The sequence below is a fragment of the Macaca thibetana genome, chromosome 11, assembly GCF_024542745.1.
Source record: "Macaca thibetana thibetana isolate TM-01 chromosome 11, ASM2454274v1, whole genome shotgun sequence".
NCBI classification, from domain to species: domain Eukaryota; kingdom Metazoa; phylum Chordata; class Mammalia; order Primates; family Cercopithecidae; genus Macaca; species Macaca thibetana.
This window is the reverse complement of record NC_065588.1, coordinates 62,404,162-62,425,367: the sequence shown is the minus strand read 5'-3', so window position 1 is coordinate 62,425,367 and position 21,206 is coordinate 62,404,162. Positions and strand designations below refer to the sequence as shown.

Here is a 21,206-nt window from a genome sequence, read left to right as displayed (position 1 = left end):
GGCTCACTGCAACCCCGACCTCCCAGGTTCAGGCAATCCTCCTGCCTTAGCCTCCCAAGTAGCTGGTATTACAGGCACGTGCCACCATGCCCAGCTAATTTTTGTGTTTTTAGTAGAGATGGTGGTTTCCCCATGTTGGTGAAACAAATAAACAATTATTTGTTTATTTGTGCAAATAAATAAGTGAATGGGTGATTAAGCCTATGGATAGATTAATAACTTTTTAAAAATGGATAAGGAAAATATATGCTGCATTTATAATGAGCCAGATCTCTTAATGAAGATTAAACACTTTAGGAGGCCGAGGAGGGTGGATCACTTGAGATCAGGAGTTCGAGACCAGCCTGGCCAACATGTGAAACCCTGGCTCTACTAAAAATACAAAAATTAGCCAGGCGTGGTGGCTTGTGCCTATAATCCCAGCTAGTTGAGAGGCTGAGGCAGTAGAATCATGGAGGTGGAGGTTGCAGTGGGCCGAGACAGTGCCACTGCACTCCAGCCTGGGCAACAGAGTGAGACTCTGTCTCAAAAAAAAAAAAAAAAAAAAAAATTGAATAAAATATTCCCTGAAAACTGCTCATTTATGTCTTTACATTAAATTTTTTGTGGGGTCTTGGTTCCACCTAGAAATGACCTCTACCAGAGTACCAAATGATGTGGCTTTTTGACCTGGAAACACTAACTACTATGCTGGAATTCTCTGTTGGAGGCTCGATTTGTCTCATTAACAAATAATTCACTTAGATACACAATTTATCTAGTTTAGATTTTCCATGGTTCTGTGGACTCAGTTTTGAATAAAACCATGTATATACTCACTTCATCCATTGATGGTCTTAACTTTGCCCGCGTTGCAGCACACTGGCCTGCCAAACAGAAGAGCTTGATGGAGAAATTCCGAGGGCAGGGAGGCACCTTCTTATCTAGAAATGAGAGACATGAATCCAGGCCTCTCTTCTCCATCAATTCTATAAGGAGATCCCGCTTGGAAGAGAGGGAGACAATTTTATCACAGAGAACTTGATCGGAAAATGACCAAGAGATAGGTGCCAGGATGAAAACAATTCTTACCAGCTGGATATGTTTTGGATCATCTAACACTACTGTACATCCTGTCAGAACTTCCATTATGACCTACAAGGGATATATAGAAAGTCAGCTATCTTAAACATATACATTTGTTGCAACTATTAACCATGACTATGAATACAGTTCATTCTAATTAATGACTTTATATTTTATTAATTGCTTGATTACAAAAAATTAATATATAAGACGGGCTAACAGAAAATCAATGAGTCAAACGTTAAAACTCTTTGAAAAATTCTTAGAATCTAGAACATTCTTGGCAATAAACTCTCCTCCTTTGTTAACTGGCAGTTGGTACTCACAATTCCAAAGCTGTAGATGTCTGTTTTAATGGAAAGTTTCCCCTGTCTGATGTACTCTTCTGGCATGTACCACAGATGTTTACTGCTGCTGCTGGTCATATTTATGGTACAACTCTGATGTTCTACGTGGGACCGGAAGTGTGCCATGGCAAAATCAGTTAGTTTGGGTTGAAACTGATCATCCAAAAGGATGTTTGCACTAAAATTGCAATCAGGGACAAACAAGACAAAATATCATAAGGGCACTTCAGTGTAAACAAACATACTAAACTCACCTTCTTCACATCTGGTTAATTCACAACACTGTAAAATAAAGCCAAACAAATTTTCATGAACTAGAGAACATTCTTTCATTTTTCTTAATGTGTAAATCCAAGTGTTATCTGCAACCTAGAACAAAAAGCTGACCGAGGAACAGTGGGCATTTCAAACTTAAAGATACATATGTAAAGTTGCTGTATAAAGCTGATGCTTTCTCAGAGAAACTGAAGTTAACCAAAACAGCTTTCCTTGTGCTTCTCTTACACTTACAGAGAATGTGAACTGAGTTTTAATCAGCTGGTTATGTGTCTGTTATGTGCAAGAGCTGTGCTGTGAAATGCTTGGCTTACGAGCACAGAGCCACTAACTTGGAATGATTTGAGGACTCTTTGGTAGTCCCTGCCCTCATGGCAGCCCTATCCCATGGTTTCATCTCTGTGGTTTTACGGTCTTCGAGTTTTATTTAAACTACAAATGTTTACAGAGACAAAGGCAAAGTGCTTATAGTCAAGTTAAGCAGTTGTCACATTAAAACCTTAAGAATCATCTGACATTTTGGCTGAGGGTAGGCATTGGCTTACTTTTACCTTCAAAGGGCTGTCAAAGCAGGAACGGGAAAGCAAAGCCAAGAGACAGATCCATTTCCCACTGCATACAGCCAGGAGTTCTGCCTTTCCCTGGCTCCGTGACCACCCACAGTTTCCTTCACCATGTAAGCCTCAGTGCCCTCTCTCCTCTCATATGAAATGAGGAGAACAGAACTCTGGCAGGGGGAAAACGAAATGCATAGCGTCCTCCGCAGCACTTGGTAATGCTCAAAAAATGGCAGCTAGGAGGAAGATTAGCAATCAATTCTAAGAGAACAGATGGATATTGAGAAGGAGGTGGGGCAGCCAACAGAAAGTCATGCACTTCCCGGCTTTACTTAGGGCTCTTCAGAGCTTGCTCTTTATCCCCTGAAACCAAAGCATCTAATAGTAGACCTGCCCATCCAAAATGCCCAGAGGTATATTTGTAGTACGACAGGCTGTTACTAAAGGTGCTATAGCAACAGCCATGGGATATCAAGAAGTTCTTAATTCTGAACAAATTTTGAATCTTACAAAAGCTCCAGAAGTCTTTGGTATCCTTATACAGGTAGGTTAATGGGCAGACCCCAGTTCCATAGGTCTGAACTGCAGGTGTTCTTACTGTTCAGATGACTGAGAGTCCTACTTCTATTTAGACAGTTTGGGGGAAACAGTTCAATGTATGAAGCTAAGGCCTCAAAGATTCTAGTCCAGACTTTGTTTAGGGCTGAGTTGACAATAGAAAAAACAAAGGGACTTCCAGTGGTCTTTTTTTTTTTTTTGAGACAAAGTTTGGCTCTTGTCCCCCAGGCTGGAGCGCATTGGTGCGATCACAGCTCACTGCAATCTCTGCCTCCCAGGTTCAAGTGATTCTCCTGCCTCAGCCTCCCGAGTAGCTGGGATTAGAGGCGCCTGCCACTATACCCGGGTAATTTAGTAGAGACGGAATTTCACCATGTTGACCAGGCTGGTCTTGAATTTCTGACTTCAGGTGATCCACCCGCCTCGGCCTCCCAAAGTGCTCGGATTACAGGCGTGAGCCACCGCGCCCAGACCCCGTGGTCTTTTAAGGATAAAGAGACACATTTTAAACTTTATTTCACTCCTCCTTCTGCTAAGGGTGGCAAGGGAATTGTAAAATCCAAAGCGCTCACCTTCTGAGCTCTAGGGCCTCTTATCAGCTGTGTGCTCTCAGCAGTTATGGAAGGAAAGTCAGAGAGGCCTGGTTCCCAAGGCTCATATCAATGAGCACAGTTGTCATTTCTCTCCTTGCCTTCTCCCTTCTCCCTAGAGAACCCAGTAGCTGCTAAAGCCAGCCTGGGCCTCACACACCCCCATCTGTCACTCCTCACCCACTCTTTTACTTTCTCACTTGGAGAACTGTTGACTAGCCTGACATACCTCAGATGAGGAACAGACTACAATCAGATCTGACTTCTGTCCAGCTCTAGATAAGGAGACTGTCAGTTCATAATCACTTCTTCCCTAGGTTGACTCTTCAACGGATCAGATCAAGTCTGAGGCTCCTGGAGATGCCCTGAGGGTTTCAGAGTGCTGGGGACATTTGAATGCAGGAGTTTGCCGGTGGGCCAGGAGGCAAGGTGGGAATAAAAGGTTCTCCAGCCTTCATTGCCAGGACCCCTCCTTCTGCCCTTCAACTTTGGAGTCACTTCTGCATGCTCCATTTCATTTCAGCACAGGGGGAGGGCAGGAATGTTCTGAATGGCAGATATGCAGTGTCAAACACCTAAACATCTTCCTCTACCACAGTTCTAAAAAAGGCATAGAATTATAATTGGCAATGCCAGAATCATGAGAATGCAAAAGCTGAATTTTTGAAACACCAAAAAAAAAAAAAAAAACAAACAAAAAAACCCTGAATCTTTTTTTAAGTACAAAAAGGGAGAAAAAAGACACAATAATAACAACAAAACCTTCAATCTAATTCACTTATTTGACCAATAGCAAAGCTGGTGGGATGCTTTCAGCAAATGGTAAGTCAGCTTCTATGAAAGTTGGGCAGAAGGGAGTTGAGTAACCACAAACAATGCTTACATCATAAAACCCAGAGAGGACTTTGGGTCAGTGAAAGGCCATCAACAAGATGTGAAATTATTCTAGTGTACTGAATTTACAGTTTGAATAATGACAATCCGTGAAAAGATAAGTCGTTTTCCAGCTGACTTTAGTGTATAACATAAATTTTTAGTCCAGTGATTTATTCTGTTCTAAATAAAGGTTAGCAGTAGCTGAGGAAGAAGGATGTTCTGTTTTAGGAAAGCGGAAATTGCAAAAGGCCCTTCAACAATCAATTTCTACCTTAATTCTTTTCCCCTGCTTCAACCTTAAATAGAATGTTCAAACACAAAGTGCCTTCGGCTTCCATGCAGATCAGCTGAATAAGTTTATCCTGTGGGTGAAAATAAACTAACAAAATTAAGAACCTAAAATAACTAGAATCATGGCAATATCATGCAAAAGGGCAGCCTGCAAGCAACTGTGGCCACGAAAGAGATAGATAAAAGATACCTTTGACCCATATCCATGGTCCATATGCTCAATTTCATGTTTCTACAATCTTATTTTTTCTACTCTTTATCACAAGGCTGTTTACCTTAACAGAGATGCCATCCCATCTCCAGATAATTCCTTTAGCAGAATGATCATTGGTTGTACACTGAGGAAGTATGGAGAATCCTATACAGATGATGAGTTTGTAACCTGACTCTAGGATGTTACTTAATTTCTCTATTAGTAGGGGTCTCTAGGACAAGTTTTGGGGGACCTGAATTCCCCAAACAAATGCTACTTTGTAATGGGAATTGCTTTCTTTGCTCACTAGTTTATCTCCTAATTAAGTTCAATCCCTTGGACCTTAAACATAAGACAAGATGCTCCACCTAAATTATAAGGCAGGATTTGAATTCAAGTGCAAATATCATATTTGGCATGAAAGAGCATGATTGGTTTTTAAAGATATATATATATATATATACACACACACCCACATATATATAATATATATACCGATATAATATATATACATATACAGAGTATATAGTGTGTGTGTGTATATATATGTATGGGCCCAGCAGTCCAGCTCCTGGGTGCCTGGAAACTCTCAGGAAAGACCAGGACTCCAAAGAAGGATCTAGGGAAGAGGGGGCAGGGAGCCACAGATTGGCTCCAGATATAAAGAGGACCCAACGGCCCCTCTGGGACAGCCTGAGGCAATAGCACACATGTGCTGTCTGTATTATGGCTGTTGCAACACCGAGACACCCCTCACCAAATGCCCTGCCTCCCCTAACTAGATGAGGCAAGACTCAGTTTCTCCTAGAACCTGCAGGCTACTAAAAAGTTGTGCACCCCACCCCAACTTAAGTGTACACTGCATCTTGCCTGGAATGCTACAATCTGAAACCCTTTATTCCTGTGGGACTGCGGAGCTTTCTCTTTCATCCCCATTGAACCTAGGCAGGTCTGAGAGACACAGTATTCAAGCTTGTTTTTGCTTTGTTGGTGCCTTCTGAGTCTAGGTACTCGGTGCAAAGGCCCAGGAAGGGGTGTTCCTCCTTTAATTGTGAAATTCTGACTCTACCCACAACTAGAACAACCCCCCTCAGCCTGTTTCCTTGTTGGTATAAAGATCTTACTTCACGGGGTTCTTACCAGTATTAAATGAGAAAACGTAAGGACAGTGACACTCACAGAGGGCTCAAAGTATGCTTTAAAGGATATAGGCTGGCCATTGTCCATCCTACGTCCATTACCTTACCTTAAAATCTCAAAAGGCTTGGTTGCATGTCTCTAGAAGAAGTCCAAAGACAGCAACTCAAGGAACAAAAATACAGGGGGTTGTAGGATGTCCCTGGAGATCTGAGGACCCTTCAGTTAATGTCAATAAACTGGCTGAGTTTCAAATAGTTCCAGAGAAGTTCTGGGCCAACATAACTAAAGTCATATTTCCAGACATTTTAAGACAATGGAGAGACAGAAAAAACTGGCAAGTACTGTGCATACGTGTATGTATCTATGTGTATAAGTAAATGAATGTTGGGGCTTAGAGTGGTGGCAAATAGAATTAATAGGGGAAATTTTAATTTATGTCATACTTAATTGTTTTGCCATCCCTTAGAAAAAATCAAATTTGGATATTTTAGAAGAAGGGAGGCACTAGGGGAAAATAGGAAAATCTGAGGAAAAAGAATTGTATATATCTAAAATTTTTCTGAAGATAAAAATAGGCTTTTTGAGGGGGTTAAGAGGGAGAGGGAGGAGACTGATTAAAGAATCTATCAGTCAAACAAAGAAAGAGACTTTGGATTCCCTGTAGGCTTTGACATGCCTGTTAAACAATGAGCTAGGCTCCAACTTTCCCGTCTGGGGATAAAGGCAGGAGGAGCCTGGGTCTTCAGGAAAGGGTGTCCTGGTCGCAGGGAAGGGCCAACCTGTGGCCCCCTATGCCCTCTTCCCAACCACTCAGTTTTTCTAGTCTTTCTGAAAGGAAATTATCCATGCACTCACTCACTCTGACCTTACATCTCTGATCAATTTCCATTAAAAAAAAAAAAAAGTCCATTTAGAGGCAAATAGCTTCTTCCTTCCTTTCTTTCCTAGACCACTTCCCTTGTATGAAAGACTGTTTCACTTGGCAAGAGACAAATGGCAATACTGATTAAAGAACATGATTTTATAGGAAACATTAGAAATGTTCACCAATATTATCTCTTTGCTTTGGAAACATTAGCAGGAATGAAATGTCTGGGATGGAAAATGCTGAGGACAAAATGCATTTCCATTTAAAATAGTTCATAAATGTGAAAACAATTAAGCTCACTAAGGGATAGGAGGGAAATAACAAGGAAGTTTACTGCTTTCAGATGCTTTTAAGTGATCCTGTAAGTCAAAAACATCTTCGTTTCTCCAATAAAAATGTGAGGGTCTTTGCCAAGAATACAGGCTGCAACTTTTCAAGATTCTTTTCTTTAAATCCTTTCCTTCTCAAATTCTACCACCTGGAAGCAGATTTTGTTTTTATAACATTCTCTTTGAAGAGTTCAAATTACTGAGACATTTTTTAGCTAAATAAAACCCCAGACTTGTTGAAAGCACCTTGGAAACATGGGCATTGCTTCTCCTGTGGGTGTTTCTGAGCTGTGTCTTTGACAGCTTCTTCCTTAGAAAGCTATCTACTCTCACTGCTTTCCAGGCCCGATGTCCCCTTCAATGCCTGTTGCTACTGCCAATTTCCCCAGGAGTCCAATGTCAGCATTTCCAAATTTCTGCACACTAATTATGCTCTCCTCTCCTTCCCAATTGCCCTGTCTCTGCCGATGACACCAGCATGTTTCCAGTAATCCCAGACCTTTAATTCCTTAAAAAGTGTATGATGATTGGACTCACACAAACATGGAATGCAACCTCCCTTTTTCCTTCCACAGCCATGAGACAGAGGCCAGTCACTAATCTCTGTAAGCCTCAGCTTTCTCCTCTATCAAATGGAGATAATAACTATAACACTTGAACTCAGGCTTGCTGGGAGGATTGCTAACAAGTTATTCAGCAGGTGCTGATGTCAGGTGAAAAGTCTCTGGTCTCATTGAGCTCCCTCATCTGATGGCAGTCTATCCGCTACCCGTAAGGTATTAGTACTTACTATGCAGTCAGGACAAATTGTGCTTTCTGCTGTCTTGGCCTCTCTCCATTCTGTTCCCCTCATCTTGAAAACACTCTCCCCTGCTTTATTTTTATCCGAATCCTCTCCACAGTCATAAGATTCACTTCCTCCATGAACTTTTCACTTGACCGCTCTGAATTCCAGTGCTCCTCCTTTCTCCAAAATTCCTACTGTACAGCCCCAACGACATCATTTGACACTTACAGGGAGACCACCTGATGTTGTTTACTTAAGCATAATGTTGAGTCTATAACAGGGTCACATTCTCCTGTAACAGTCCTAGACTCGTGAGTATAAAGCCCAGGACAAAAATAGGCAGGTGTAATGTCAAAGAATTGACAGCAACAAGAGGTCACCTTAAGACTGTCTTGGTTGGCTCCGAATGTGCAAGTGTGAAAACTTTTGGCCGCTCTCTGGCACAGAAAGACAGACAAGCCCTGGGTCTGAACTCTGATTTCTTTTTCTTCTTTTTGTTTTTGATTTTGTTTGTTTGTTTGTTTGTTTTAGACGGAGTCTCGCTCTGTCACCCAGGCTGTAGTGCAGTGATGCAATTTCAGCTCACTGCAACCTCCACCTCCTGGGTTCAAGCAATTCTCCTGCCTCAGCCTCCAGAGTAGCTGGGACTACAAGCGCACGCCACCATGCCTGGTTAATTTTTATTTATTTATTTGTGTGTGTGTGTGTGTATTTTTAGTAGAGATGGAGTTTTAGCATGTTGGCCAGGCTGGTCTCAAACTCCTGACCTCAAGTGATCTGCCTACCTCAGTCTCCCAAAGTGCTGGGATTATAGGTGTGAGCCACCGCACCTGGCCTGAACACAGATTTCTGGTGATCTTCCCACATCCACATCTTCATCCTCCCTCCTCCCTGCTGAAGACATGAGTACCATTTCACTTTGCTTTAGACAAAAGATGTTATTCACACTTTGGGCACCAGGCTGCTGAATAATGACTTTCCAGCTTTCATTTTAAAAACTATTTTAAAACCATAAAAATGACAGATTATCCAGCTTCTTTACTGATAAAATTAATTACACAGAATGATTGAACTGATAACTTAAGGATTTCATTTAGTAACTTGAGACTGTCTTTTGGAACTTTTTCCAATTATTTGGCTTGAGATAGTAAGGTCTGATGCCAAGTTATTTTTGTCTAATAAATTTTATGTTATTGTTAGACTAGAACATACTTCTTTAAATACAATCTAAAGAACATAAAGAAGTAAAAAAATAAACTATTGAAAAATAAGCTATAGTTTCTCCAACCAAATAAAATGTTGTTGATATTTTGGTATGTTTTACTTTTAATATTTTTTTTAATGCATGAATTTGTAGTTATATGAAGTTATAATTATATACTATATGTTACTTAAATTTGGTCTTTTCCACTTAATTGCACCATATATACATTGTTCCATGTTATTTCATACCGTTAAAAACGTAATGATATCAAAGATTTAGGATAAAGTGTTCTGTGACTCATCACTCTGAAGCCCAAAGACAGAAAAGAAAATAAAGGTAACAGCATCTTCCATTGTTCACTCCTCCAATAAAAACAGAGCCCCGAATTACTCAGGGAAAAGGCCACTGTTTAACACAGATTTTGAGATGTCCTTTTCTGAGCCAATCATTGGAGCTGTACAATAAAACTGCATCCCTCCTAGAAGCTGTTTCCCTTACACAGATTTAGAAAATTAATACGACAAAGGCAGAAGAGGCAGGGATTTCAGACAGCTCAGTCCTAAAAGCACTGACCTACACACAGAGGGATCAAGACTCAGAGAGGCCCAGGTTTAGAGCACAGCAGAGGATTCATTTAAAAGAGATTCAGGAGGGTAATCTAGGTCAGCCAATCACATCTGGCCGAGGCTGCTGGGGTCTGACTGTCATTACCATCTGACAGGTGTTCAGTGTCCCAAATGAACTGAGTTGGTCTCATTCCAGCTTCTAGAGAACAGGTGTGCACACCACCAAACACTAGGGGAAAATCCACTGTTACAGTTGGCACTAATTAACATCTTTGCTGGCAGGCTCAGCAGAAAGGCCAAGAGTTCAATGACTGTGGAAGGGACTGATTTGCTTTGGAACAGGCAGGGATACACTGATGAGCCCTTGTGAAACCACAGTTCTCTAACAAATGCCCACAGCCATGGATCTCCATACCCTGACACGTGCCTGGGTGTGCCCATTTTATGAATGGGTTACATTGAAATCCTTGAACTCTTTGGAACACTCAGAAAGGCAACAATTGTCAGCAGCCCCACCACCAAGCAAAATATAAAATACATTGCTAGATGCATTTCAAGCCCTGTCTCTTCCATAATATTCTTGTTTCTGATCAGATCTCTCTGGGTACTCTGTATCTTTGTTACCTGTTGGGCATTCTGTCTAGCAGTGTTGCTTAAATGATTTTTAGAGTTCTGTACATCCAGACGAGTTCCTGGGATAGTGACCTGGAAGAACTGGCCTCCTTTTAAGTTGTGAGAACCTTTTGGTTTTCACCTATATCCTAGACGAGCTGCAGACTCTCACTAGAGCCCAGCTTGTCAAACCTAGTTCCTCAGCCTAGTCAGCATCTAAAGCCTCATTCCATCCCCTGCTCACCACAGTCCTTATCCTTCTCTAGTCTCACTTTACCTTATTCTCCAACCTTGTCCTTTCTTTTCCAACCAACTGATTTCTCTTGCTTTTACCATGTACGTGACAATTCTTTACTCTGTTCCTTTGAACAAATTATTGCCTCCACCAGGAATATTCTCTCCCCTTCTTTCAACCAATCCCACTTTTTCCAAGACCTGGCTTGGAACTCTCTAACGAGAGGAAGCCTTGTCAGACCAGCCACTCAGCGGGCATAGTTACCGTTGCACTACACATTTTGTGTTTATGTTATCTTTCTGATTACCAGGTTGAACCTTCAAGGACAAGACTATCATCAGCAATGTCTCTCCCACTGTGGTCTAACACAATGATCTGTACACAACAGATGTTCTATAAACATTTGTGAAATAAGATGAATGGGATTCTCAAGATATTTAATAAATACTTTTTTTTTAAGTGGAGAATGGGGTTTTACCATGTTGGCCAGGCTGGTCTCAAACTCCTGGCCTCACGTAATTGACCCACTTTGGCCTCCCAAAGTGCTGGGACTACGAGCGTAAGCCACCACACCTGGTCAGTAAACATATTAACAGAGAAGTAATTTTTCTTAAACTAGAGCTTAGTCGGTGGGTCCACTTTTCAAACACTATAAACTGACGATAGAGGGAAGAGTGTTAAGTAAAAAGACTGATTGGCCACCACAGTACTTGGTCTCTGCCATTGTGCCACTCCCACCACTTCTAGACCAGTTAGGACAGGAGTTACCACTGAAGATGTGTATGCTCTGTGCCAAGGACCTTATGTCATTTAACCCTAGGAGATAGAAGCTATTATTCTACCACTAGCATTTTGCAGAGGGGAAGATTGAGGCTTGCAGACATTAAGCAATTTGCTCAGAATCGCATTTTAAGTGGAAAGTCTCTCTGATTTAAACATTATGGGGACAATGAGCTAAGAGAAAAGGATGGGAGGAGGGTGGGGAGCAAAGTACGTGAAAAACAAAAATCTTTGGGTCACATTTTTCAGAACTCTGTCCTGTCAAATCTTCCTTTATAACTATGGTGGCTGCCATCTCCCAACATGACTCCACGCACCCCCAGCCCCACCCTTTCCCACCCCGTCCTTTACCACCCCACTTGGCTCCCTCCTTGGGTCCCAGGGAGGCTCTGGTTCCCCAGCAGGAAGAATTGGCTAAAGATGGCTCACAGCTGAGCCACAGTCTGGGAACTGTCTTGGTAGAAGCGAGTTGCCTCACGCAGCCACATTACTGCTCCACAAGAGGGCTGGTCAGATGCAGGGCTGCAAAGTCCAGAGTGTCCTACCTGCCTCTGGGATGTCTTTGAAGGACCATCCCAGCTTCAGTGCTTCCCCATAGCATGGACTGAGGCCTCTAGGACAACAATATCCCAACTCAACCTCTCCAGCTGCCCAATCCTGCCTTTTTCCTTTCCTCACTTCATTTGCTGTGCCTGAGAGCCCTCTCTTAAAAATCTCCTGCAGGTAAATCTGTGCTTCTGAGCCCACTTCCTGGGAACCTGCCTGAAGACACGGACCAACAGCGAGAAAGTGGAAATGAGGGCCCAAAGCCTGTGCTCTCACCAAATACCAGGAGAGAGACGCTGTCACATCCAAATCACCTTGCCCAATTTCAGCTGTGAAAAATAACTGGACATGGGCAGAGCTTGCCTCTGCCTCCCTCCCTGCCCTGATGCTCCCTTTGCTTCAGTTAGTGACTCTCTGTCCCCGTCTCCCATCAAGAGCCAAAACCCCAACACCTTCTCTTTTCTTTCTCCTTCAAACTCTGCATTCAGGAAAGGATTTGATGAACTCAGCCACACAAAAGGAAACTTAATAAAATTAATCTATTACTTCTTGGGGATTTAAAATAAGCTAATACTTACTTTAAGTTTAGACCAAAGGAAGAATATGTTTAGCAACATTCCAGATATGTATTTACTCAGTGAAACATATACTTGAGCACTTAGTGTGCTCAGTGTTGGTTGCAAGCTGACTGGAGAAGGGATTGTTTTAGGTTGTGGGCGGCCACCTCAGCCCTTTGAAAGCAATTCAATAGATAACTCCACTGACTCAAGACCCTCACGGTCCCTCTATATTCAGGTCCCTTGAGTGTGCATGAATTTTATGCGGTTTCTACAAAGCCACTAGCATTTGCTGGATTGCCACACTGCAACAAGCACAGACATCTATCAGTAGGTCATCCCACCCCTCTAGAACTAAGTAAAACCTAGAGTCTTTTCCTATGGAGTTCATTTCATCCAAAAAACAAGTAAGTAATCAGCTCCTCTTCTGCCCAAGTCAAAAGCATCCTACAAATTTTTTTTCAAGATACTGGGAAATGGTTCAGAAGCAGCAGCAGTCTTTTAAATTCAGTCTTCCTTGATACACAAAGGTGAATACACAAAGGTGTATTCATGTACTTTTGGACAGGTTCAAGATAAAGGGCAAATAGAAAAAAATTCACAGGCAGGGATTATCTAGTCTGTGCGAATGATTCTTTATGCCTAGAAGAAGAAATGTGGGAGATGTTGCTTCTAATTTTCTCATGTCTCAAAAAATGAACACTGGGGTTGCTGCTCAGCTTGTCGTAGGTTAATACATAAAGTTACGAGACAGCAGGCTCAGTAGGATGAGCAAGACACTGGAGACTCAAGGACAAACAATTTTTATCGCTATTTACTACTGCCAGCTTGCTAGGAATCCCCATTTAAGTTGCTTAATTTTTCTTTAAGCTTCAGTTTTTAAAAAAAGTAGATAAAGACAGGTTCATTTCATAAAGTGCCATTAATAATTACTAAAATACAGATGCTTCTCAACTTATGAGGTTACATCCTGACAAACTCATGGTACGTCGAAAATGCATTTAATACACCTAACCTACCGAACATCCTAGCTTAGCCTAGTCTATGTTAAATGTGCTCAGAACAATTATATTAGCCTACAGTTGGGCAAAATCATCTAGTGCAAAGGCTAGTTTATAATAAAGTGTTAACTACCTCATAGAATAAATTGAATACTGTACTGAAACTGAAAAACAGAATGACTGTATGGGGATACTCAAAGTATGATTTCTACTTAACACGTATCACTTTTGTGCCATTGTAAAGTCCAAAAAAATCATTTCATTGAATCATCATAAATTGGGACCATCTGTACACAGAATTGTCTATCCTACATTGTTCATTAATAATTCCCAAAGATAATGCAAACCCTCTTTTTGGCAACATACATATAGCTTTTTAAATTTGGTAGACACATTTTCATTAATAAAAATATAGGATTTTTAAATACCTAGATGACAGTTCTTCACACACACACACACACACACACACACACACACACACACACACACATACCAGGAGAACTACAGCAGAGAATAGTGTGAAGTATGACTCACGTGTGAGGATAAAAGAAGCTTTCAGGAATAACCAAAAGCTCTGGAATCATTTACCTTGATATACTGCCACAGATGACCGAGCATGGTTGAACGTTGTGCAGGTAGTGAATGGCTTTAGATATTCCTATTAATATACTGATTCGAACGTGCCAAGGGAGTGGGGCCGTGTCACCCTAAAACGACAACAGCAATTGGTTTGGTTGCACTTTCTGAGTAAAAACTACCTATGTATTCCTTATGCAGACATACACCAGAATAGAAGCAGATAGCAAGGTGGGGTGAGGTGGGTGAATCAACGTTTTGGTTTTCCAGAACTTATTTTTAATTCCAGATGGGTTTCCTTCTGCTACTGATGACAGTTCTAGGCCTCTTTATAGACAGTGAAAATACTCCATACTTCTTAATATTAGCTTAATCAAAACATAGCTAGTAAGGTAACACTACTTAAAAGTTCATTAAATAAGATTTTTAAGTTACTTGTGGTATAATAGTATGAGTAATTGAGACAATCTGCTTTTATTTTCATCCTCACTGAAACTTAACCTATTTGGAATCAATTCTTAAACTTAACCTCCAAAAACATCTAATGAGGGATCATGGCATTTATTCAACCTCCTTCTCTCTCTGTCTCTCTCTCTCTTTTCTTTCTTTTTTTTTTGAGACAAGGTCTCACTCCATGTCACCCAGGCTGGAGTACAGTGGCACAATCATAGCTCACTACAGTCTCCATGTCCCTGGGCTCAAGCAATTGTCCTGCCTCTGCCTCTCAAGTAGATGGGACAGGCATGTGCCACCATGGCCAGCAATTTATTTACTTACTTATTTGAGGCAGAGTCTTGCTTTGTCGCCCAGGCTGGAGTGCTATGGTACAATCTCCAGGCTGGAGTGCAATGGCACAATCTCGGCTCGCTGCAACCTCTGCCTCCTGGGTTCAAGTGATTCTCCTGCCTCAGCCTCCTGAGTAGCTGGGATTACAGGTGCGCACTACCACGCCCAGCTAATTTCTGTATTTTTAATGGAGATGGGGTTTCACCATGTTGGTCAGGCTAGTCCCGAATTCCTGACCTCATGATCCACCCACCTTGCCCTCCCAAAGTGCTGGTATTACAGGCATGAGCCACCGTGCCCAGCCTATTCATTTTTTTAGTAGAGGCGAGATCTGGCTATGTTGTTGTCCAGGCTGCCTCTTTCTCTTTAGAGTCTGTGTCACTGTTATGGCAATCCTTTGTATTGAAGGATACTTTATATAAAGTTATACAAATTAAAATTATCTAAGGAATAAGAGTAGTTGATGGCAACTCACTGGAGGTACAGAATCAAATATAATATAACATGGTTGCCAAAAGATTTGCTGGGTTCTTACTATATAATGAGTAAGAACCCAATATGGTTGCCAAAATGTTGCACAAAACACATTAACTCAGGTATTTGCTCAGCCTCCTAAAAGTAAGAAATTAATCCAAGAAGTACTGCTTCCTTGGGAAACCCATCCTTCGCTTTCCCCTCATGCAAACACATCTTGCCTCCCAGCTCTCCCAGATGGTTTCAGCAGCTCTCCCAGGACTTCAGGGGGTCAGAGGATCAGACAGAATAATAGAAAGAACTTACTACACACTGCAATCTGTCAAAAAGTGTTCCATTTCTCATGTATGGATAAACCAGACAGAACTTCTCAGTCTCTGTAAAATATGCAGTCAACTCGAGTATGTTTGGATGGTGAAACCTTGAAACAAAAGATGTTTTAAAGCCATCAAATTGCGTATTCAGACAGGAAATGAACAACACTCCGGTGTGGGAGTAGTAAGGTGGGATGGAGAATAGGCTTAAAGCAGAATATAAATTTGGCTGGACACATTGGGCACAGGACACAGATTTGCTTTCCAAACTGCTCTAAAGAGTTCTAACGGCAGGGCGCGGTGGCTCACACCTGTAATCCCAGCAATTTGGGAGGCCGAGGTGGGCAGATCACTTGAGGTCAGGAGTTTGAGACCTGCCTGGCCAACATGGTGAAATCCTATTTCTACTAAAAACACAAAAATTAGCCGGGCCTGGTGGTGAGCACCTGGTTATTCCAGCTACTCAGAAGGCTGAGGCAGGAGAATTGCTTGAACTGGGAGGCAGAGGTTGCAGTGAACCTAGATCATGTCACTGCACTCCAGCCTGGGTGACAAGAGTGAGACTCCACCTCAAAAAAAAAAAAAAAAAAAAAAAAAAATTCTAGCAAATACTAGTTACTGTTTTTGATTGACTGTAATCATGTAAATATAAATAAAACATCCAAATATAAGGCACAAATTTTCAAAAAATAAAGAGTTTTAAAGATTTGTAATATTGGAAACTTTACAAAAGATAGCACTATTCAATATTAACTTATTTTTATCAATATGAAAGACAACATGACTTATTACGTAAAAACAGTACAACTAAAATTGTTAGTTTGATTTATTTAAGTATGTAAGTTTAAGCCACCAAAACGTAAGAATAAATACCATTTTCATTCATCCACTTATTGAGCACTACTATGTCAGGGACTGTGCTAGATACCAGTTACACAGCTGAAAAGAGATGTCAGTGTCTTCACAAAGCTTGCATTATTGTCTAATCCATATGACTAGTAATGTTTGATGTTGAGAGTATATCACTGATTTTAAATCACAGATTTCTATGTCAGTGTAGCATACATTTCTCAGGCTTTTCTTCCCCTAATAATCATTTATTAGCTTATTAACAAAAACTATATTCCTCAATAGTGTGTGCTATCACTATGAGCCCAGGTAACAACTATGAAACATAAAATGTGAAATTCACACATACTGTGAGCTCAGTTTAATTCAAAAATTACTTATGGGATACCTACTATGTTCTGGGCAGGCTTGGGGATATTAAAATAAATCTGTAAAAAATATTCTATTTATAAAAGCCTATTATTCATTTCTGCAGTAGCAAAATTTTCCTATAAACACACACATTCCTATATATATTGTGCATATGTGGTGGGGGAGGGGGGTTCTGATTCCTTTTCTTCTTCTTACTTCAAGGAAGGAAGCGTGTGTGTGTATGTGTGTGTGTGTGTGTGTGTATGTGTGTGTATACATATACACACACAGAGAAGTTTTTATTTTTAAATATATCAAAGTCTTCTGTGATACAAGATCCCCACACCTATTATGATTCCAACTATACCTATAAAATGAAAAGCAATGGATTGAAAGGAAATTGAGGTAGTGTATTTAACAGTCCGTGTATACCTGGTTGGTTCTTCTGCAACTTAAAATAATTCAGAGAGACGAATCTTCTGGAAGGCAGTAGATAGTGGACATCAGATAGACACGGCCATGGCCTGGTGCTCTACTCTCTTGCTCAGAGAGGAGAAAAGACCATGTCCTTATTTTTAAGTATTACTGATCAAACAGAAAAACGGATATTTTAGAGGTTACCAAGGTATGGAACGTGGAGATACCTTGGAGAAAGTTTGCTGGTTTTGTACCTGTGGACCCATGCCACCCAACTTTTTGCTACAAATTTTTAAATCAGTAGGGTTTTAGATTATATACATCAGAAGGTTAGCAGATCTGATACCTTCTAAAATCACTTCAGCAAACATTCTGAGTGCCTTGTTCAGACAAAATTATGCAAGCCCCATGGTGTGGTAAACAGACTTGAACGACTAACCTGGGATTGAATCTCCGGTCTTTTTAACGACTGTGTTAACTTGGGCAAGTTATTTAATTGCTCTGAGCCTGTTCCTTTAACTGTAATCAGTAATTAAAACATCTATTTCCAAGGTTCTTATGAAAATTAAATAAAAGGTTAAGCCAAAAGCCAGGTCCTCAAAAATTATTAGCTTTTTCCCCTTCCCTTGAGAAAGGAGGGAAAAAAGGAATCAGAAGTCACATTCTATGGCGTTTACAATTCTGTTTAAGGTAATTCCCTTAATATTAAACTAAAGAAACCTCATCCTTCAGGTCTCAGCTTAGATATTATTTCTATCAAGAAACCCATTCTGCTGCTCATCCCCCAAGTTATCATTCCCTCCTCTGTGCTCGTATTTCCTCATCTTACCACTTAGTTTATTGAAATTGTCTGTTTACTTAGGAATTTCTCTCCCAATCCCATTTTTGATAGTACATTCTAAGAGGAGAAAGCTGCATCTGCCTTAGTCACATCTGAGAAGATGATTTAGGAAATAACTTGGATCTTATAGAAAAGGTAGGATGTACCTCAGTTTCCTCATCTGCAAAATGGGGATAACAGGAGAATTTATCTCATTGGATGGTCATGAGGATTAATGAATTAACACACGTAAAGCACTTGAAATAGGGCCTAACACAAAATAAATATTAGCAAAATAAAAATGGTACCCCAGGAATAGTCAACCTTATAAAATTGTAAATGTCTCCAGATTAATCTATAAAGTTATTAAAATTCCATTAAAAATGCCAACAGAATTTTTGAAGCCTAGACAAGCTGTTGTTGTAGTTCACAGAAAATATCTCACCAGATAACCAAATGGATCAGGTAAATAAATGTAAAAAATGAAGCCATGAAAGTACTGGAAAAAATAGGAGAACTATTTTATTAGGTTGGTGCAAAAATTATTGCGGTTTTTGCCCAGCTACTAGGGAGGCTGAGGCAGAAGAATGGTGTGAACCCAGGAGGCAGAGCTTGCAGTGAGCTGAAATGGAACCACTGCACTCCAGCCTGGGTGACAGAGCAAGACTCCGTCTCAAAAAAAAAAAAAAAAAAAAAAAGTAATGTTTACTTTTAATGGCAAAAAAACGTGATAACTTTTAATGGCAAAACTGCAATAACTTTTACACCAACCTAAATATAACTTCTTAATGGAAAAGGCCTTTTAAACTATAACATAAAATCTAGAATCCCTAAAAGAAAACCTTGATAAATTTAACTGTATTAAAACTATTTCTACATGTCAACACTATAATAAGCAAAGATGAAATGACAGTACAGTAAAAAATTATTTGCATCTCATAACATAAAAATAGGCTGATTTTCTAATAGGAATTATAAAATATTCCTTCAAATCATTAAGAAAAGACCAACAGTCTAATCTATAATAATAGGTAAGGAATATTATAAGCTACTTCATAGAAAATAAAATATATCTCTTAATAAAAAAGGATTATTAATATCACTCAGAAAAATTTATACTATGAGACTTCTTTTTCTGAGAGGCCTCAAATAAATAAAATATAAATGAAAGAGGAGACATTACAACTGATGCCACAGAAACACAAAGGATCGTAAGAGACTATTATGAACTATCGTATGCCAACAATCTGGAAAACGTAAAAGAAATAGATGGATTCCTAGAAACATACCATCCACCAAGACTGTATCATGAAGAAATAGAAAACCTAAACAGACCAATAACAACTAAGGAGATTGATTCAATAATCAAAAACCTCCAACAAAGAAAAGTCCAGGACCATAGAGCTTCTGGCAAAATTTTAACAAGCATTTAAAAAAGAATTAATACTAATCCCTGTCAAACTCTTTTAAAAAATTAAAGAGGAGGGAACACTGTAAATCTTATTTTATTAGGACAGCATTACCCTCATATCAAAGCCAGATAAGAACAAAATGAGAAAAAGTTGTAGGCCAATATCCCTGATGGCCATAGATACAAAAATCTTCAACAAAATACTAGCAAGCTAAATTCAACAGAACATTGTTTGTTTGTTTGTTTGTTTGTTTGTTTGTTTTTGGATATCGAGTCTTGCTTTGTTGCCCAGGCTAGAGTGTAGTGGCATGATCTCAGCTCACTGCAACCTCTGCCTCCCAGGTTCAAGCGAATCTTGTGCCTCAGCCTCCTGTGTAGCTGGGATTGCAAGCGTGCGCCACTACACCTGGCTAATTTTTATATTTTTAGTACAGATGGGGTTTCATCATGTTGGCCAGGCTAGTCTTGAACTCCTGACCTCAGGTGACCCACCTTCCCTGGCCTCCCAAAGTGCTGAGATTACAGGTGTGAACCATTGTTCCCAGTCTTCAACAGAACATTAATAGGATGAAATACCATAGTCAAACAGGACTTATCCCCGAGAAGCAAGAATGGTTTAACATGTGCAGATCTATAAATTATACACCATATTAACACACTGCAAAAATCACAAAACCATCTCAACAAATGCAAAGGCATTTGATAAAATTCAACATCCTTTCATGATGGAACCTCTCAACAAATTAGGTGTAGAAGGAATGTATCTCAACATAATAAATGCCATATATGACAAACCCACAGTTAACATCATACCTAACAGTGAAAAGCTGAATGCTTTTCCTCTAAGTTCAGGAAAAAGATAAGGGTGCTCATACTTTCCATTTCTATTCAACATAAAGCTGGAAGTCCTAGCCAGAGCAATTAGGTAAGAAAAAGAAATAAAAGGCATCCTAATTGGAAAGGTGGAAGTTAATGGGCTCTGTCTGCAGATGACATGATGAAAACCCAAAAGACTCCACCAAAAAAACTGTTAAAACTAATAAACAAATTCAGAAAAGTTGCAGAATACAAAATCAATGTATAAAAACTAACTATGTGTGTATATGCTAACAATGAACAATCTGAAAAGGAAATTAAAGAAATTGATCCTATTTACAACAGCATTAAAAAGAATAAAACTCTTAGGAATAAATTTAACCAAGGAGGTGAAAATTCTGTGCATTAACAACTATAAGACACTGATGAAAGAAACTGAAGAAGACACAAATAAATGGAAAGATGCATTACATACATGAATTGAAATAATTAATATTGTTAAAATGTCCATAAAAGTAAGCTACACATTCAATGCAATTTCTATCAAAATTCCAATGACATTTTTCAAAAAATAGAAGAATGCTAAAATTTATATAGAACCACAAAAGACCCCAAACAGTATAAGTGAGTTTAAGAAAGAAGAACAAAGCCAGAGGCATTCACTTCCTGATTTTAAACTATATTACAGAGCTATAGTAATAAAAACAATATAGCACTGGCATAAAAACAGACTCATTGACCAATGGAATAGAATTTAAAAAAAAACAAAACAGAAATAAACCTACATATACATCATCAACTAATCTTTGAAAAGGGCACCAAGTATATACAACAGAACAAGAAAATTATCTTCAATAAATGGTGTTGGGAAAACTGAATACCCACATACAAAATAATAAAACTAGAACTTTGTCTTATACACCATATACAAAAATTATCTCAAAATGGATTAAATATTTAAATGTAAGATCTGAAACCATACAAATCTGGAAGAAAACATAGAGAAAATTTTCC

The 21,206-nt window shown here is 39.7% G+C and overlaps 3 protein-coding genes across 5 annotated transcripts in view; 2 read left to right on the top strand and 1 right to left on the bottom strand.

Annotated features, from left to right (window-relative positions):
* The window catches only part of LLPH (LLP homolog, long-term synaptic facilitation factor), a 648,032-nt gene that overhangs the window by 536,139 nt on the left and 90,687 nt on the right, over positions 1 to 21,206 (top strand). The gene's annotated exons all lie outside the window — the stretch shown is intronic.
* Positions 1 to 21,206, top strand: part of TMBIM4 (transmembrane BAX inhibitor motif containing 4) — a 529,849-nt gene that overhangs the window by 430,658 nt on the left and 77,985 nt on the right. The window lies entirely within an intron of this gene.
* Positions 1 to 21,206, bottom strand: part of IRAK3 (interleukin 1 receptor associated kinase 3) — a 58,866-nt gene that overhangs the window by 7,306 nt on the left and 30,354 nt on the right. For all 3 annotated transcript variants that reach the window (XM_050748320.1, XM_050748321.1, XM_050748322.1), the window contains 5 exons: positions 15,521 to 15,635; positions 13,967 to 14,085; positions 1,392 to 1,590; positions 1,072 to 1,134; positions 820 to 984 (listed from right to left, as the gene is read on the bottom strand). In XM_050748320.1, the coding sequence (XP_050604277.1) occupies positions 820 to 984; positions 1,072 to 1,134; positions 1,392 to 1,590; positions 13,967 to 14,085; positions 15,521 to 15,635 (661 nt within the window). The remainder of the gene's footprint in view (positions 1 to 819; positions 985 to 1,071; positions 1,135 to 1,391; positions 1,591 to 13,966; positions 14,086 to 15,520; positions 15,636 to 21,206) is intronic.